General features: G+C 39.6%; 1 protein-coding gene across 1 annotated transcript; it reads right to left on the reverse strand.

Moving 5' to 3' along the window:
* Window positions 1-925: 925 nt before the first annotated feature.
* On the reverse strand, window positions 926-2,053 carry LOC103473952 (ribonuclease inhibitor-like). The gene is made up of 2 exons (XM_008424627.2): window positions 1,760-2,053; window positions 926-1,309 (listed from the first exon to the last, which is right to left on the reverse strand). Exons 1-2 carry the CDS (start codon window positions 1,999-2,001, stop codon window positions 1,132-1,134), a joined length of 420 nt encoding a protein of 139 aa, XP_008422849.1. The 5' UTR covers window positions 2,002-2,053; the 3' UTR covers window positions 926-1,131.
* Between the last annotated feature and the right edge of the window lie 8 nt (window positions 2,054-2,061).

The raw sequence follows: 2,061 nt of genomic DNA on the forward strand, positions 1-2,061 counted from the left end.
GGATCAGAATAGAAACATCCTTCATTGATCCACAGCGGGGAGTTCAGGTTTACCAGCAACAAGTTTAAATGGAATCAGATATTCAAGAAAATGTAAAAAATAAATAATTATAGAAGATTGTAGAGTAATGACACATTTACAACAGAGGAATAATAATGCTGTACATTTAATAAAAACAGCATCATCAGTTTCAAAGACATGTGCAGCTGAGTAGGGCAATTTAAAATCACCTATAGATGTGTATATTTGTATGTTGAAACACCAATAGACTATTTAAAAGAAATGTAAAAAGACACCAGGTAACAGCCAGAATGTATATAATTAATGAGTTTGTTTGGAGCTAGGGCTGCACTGAGTTATCTGCTGATTTCCTTAATTTTAGGAGGTCGGTAATCGGCCGACTTTTACATGTGAAGCTGATCGTATCCATGGATGCTATCAACGTCGGCAAAAGTCTAAAAATCAACCACTGTGGTTTTATTTTCTCCCGTGAAAAAGGTTTGACTGACAAACCGGCTGACCAGCTCATGTCTGCACATTTACAGTYAACAATAGTCGCCCCATTGTTGCCAATTCAGTAACTTTCTTGATATATGGAACAACATTTAACACAAAAACATGGTATCGGCCAAAATCAGAATTGGTAAATTGGGTTTTTAAAAGATGGGTAATCTGTGATCGCCCAGAAAACTCCAATCAGTGCAGCCCTATTGGGAGCAGTTCTGGTTATAAAGTCTAACAACTGATGGGAGGAAGGATCTGCAATAATGCTCATTTGTGCGCTGAGGATGTCTGACCACTGCCTTTTTGAACACCTCTGTTCTTGGTTCTGTCAGCATGGAGGGAATGAAAACCARCAACGTTTATGTGTAGAAACTTGTTAGTGACAGGATGCCACTTGTTGCTCATCCTATCACAGTTTCTCGCTGGAATCCACTGAGTTCCTGAGAGCAAGACATTMTTTCACAAATGTTTGTAAAAACAGTCTACATGCCTTGGTGCTATTTTCATAAACCTGTGGCCATGGAAGTTACTGGAACACCTGATTCCCATCGTTTGGATGCTGGTAAAATACTTTTGTCAATCTCTGCTAGCAGCTAGTGGATAGAAATCACCAAGATTGGCCACATTTTACCTGAGAGTTTCCAGGTTGCAGTTTGGACTCTTCAGTCCAGCAGAGAGAAGCTTCACTCCTGAATCCYGCARGTTGTTGTTACTCAGGTCCAGTTCTCTGAGACTGGAKGACTGGGAGSTGAGAACTGAGRACAGAGCTTCACAGCTTCTCTCTGAGAGGTTACAGTAACTCAGTCTGAGGAGACCGGGAGGAAAATCTGTTATTAAACAATTCATCAGAATTTATGTTCTTTCAAATCAACAATGTTTTTATTGGACAGAGAAGGAACCATCTTATCTTACACAACCTTTATTTGTTGTGAACTGGTTCATTCTATAGTTGGGCCTCCAGCCTTAAATGACAGAACTACAGGTAACAAGGAGGTTGGAAAGAGAATGATAAAATTACACAATTAACTATATTAATCCAGTTTCAATTTTAACATAAAGTGGAGGAGTTTTGCTGCTTGAATATGTAACATTATATTCAGCTGCTGAAGGAAGTCTTTCTTTTTGTGCATCCCCCTCAGTGGGACACTTTGAAGAGACTATGCACCAATATATAAACTGAAACATGAATATTTACCTCATAATTAGAAGATTTCAACCTATCAAAACTAACTGCAGTAACAATGTGTGTCCTTACAGAGCTTTGTTGGAGGCTTTAACCACTGGCAGCAGCCTCAGAAGAACCTCCTCTGAAGCAGAGTATTTCTTCAGGTCAAACACATCCAGATCTTTTCCTGATGACACTAAGATGAAACCCAGAGCTGACCACTGAGCAGGAGACAGTTTATCTGTGGAGAGACTTCCTGAACTCAGAGACTGTTGGATCTCCTCCTCTAGAGAACGATCATTCAGTTCATTCAGACAGTGGAACAGATTCATGCTTTTCTCTGCAGACACTTTCTTACTGATCTTCTTCTTGATGTACTGAACTGTTTCCTG

This window comes from Poecilia reticulata, linkage group LG12 (genome assembly GCF_000633615.1).
Source record: "Poecilia reticulata strain Guanapo linkage group LG12, Guppy_female_1.0+MT, whole genome shotgun sequence".
Taxonomy (NCBI): Eukaryota; Metazoa; Chordata; class Actinopteri; order Cyprinodontiformes; family Poeciliidae; genus Poecilia; species Poecilia reticulata.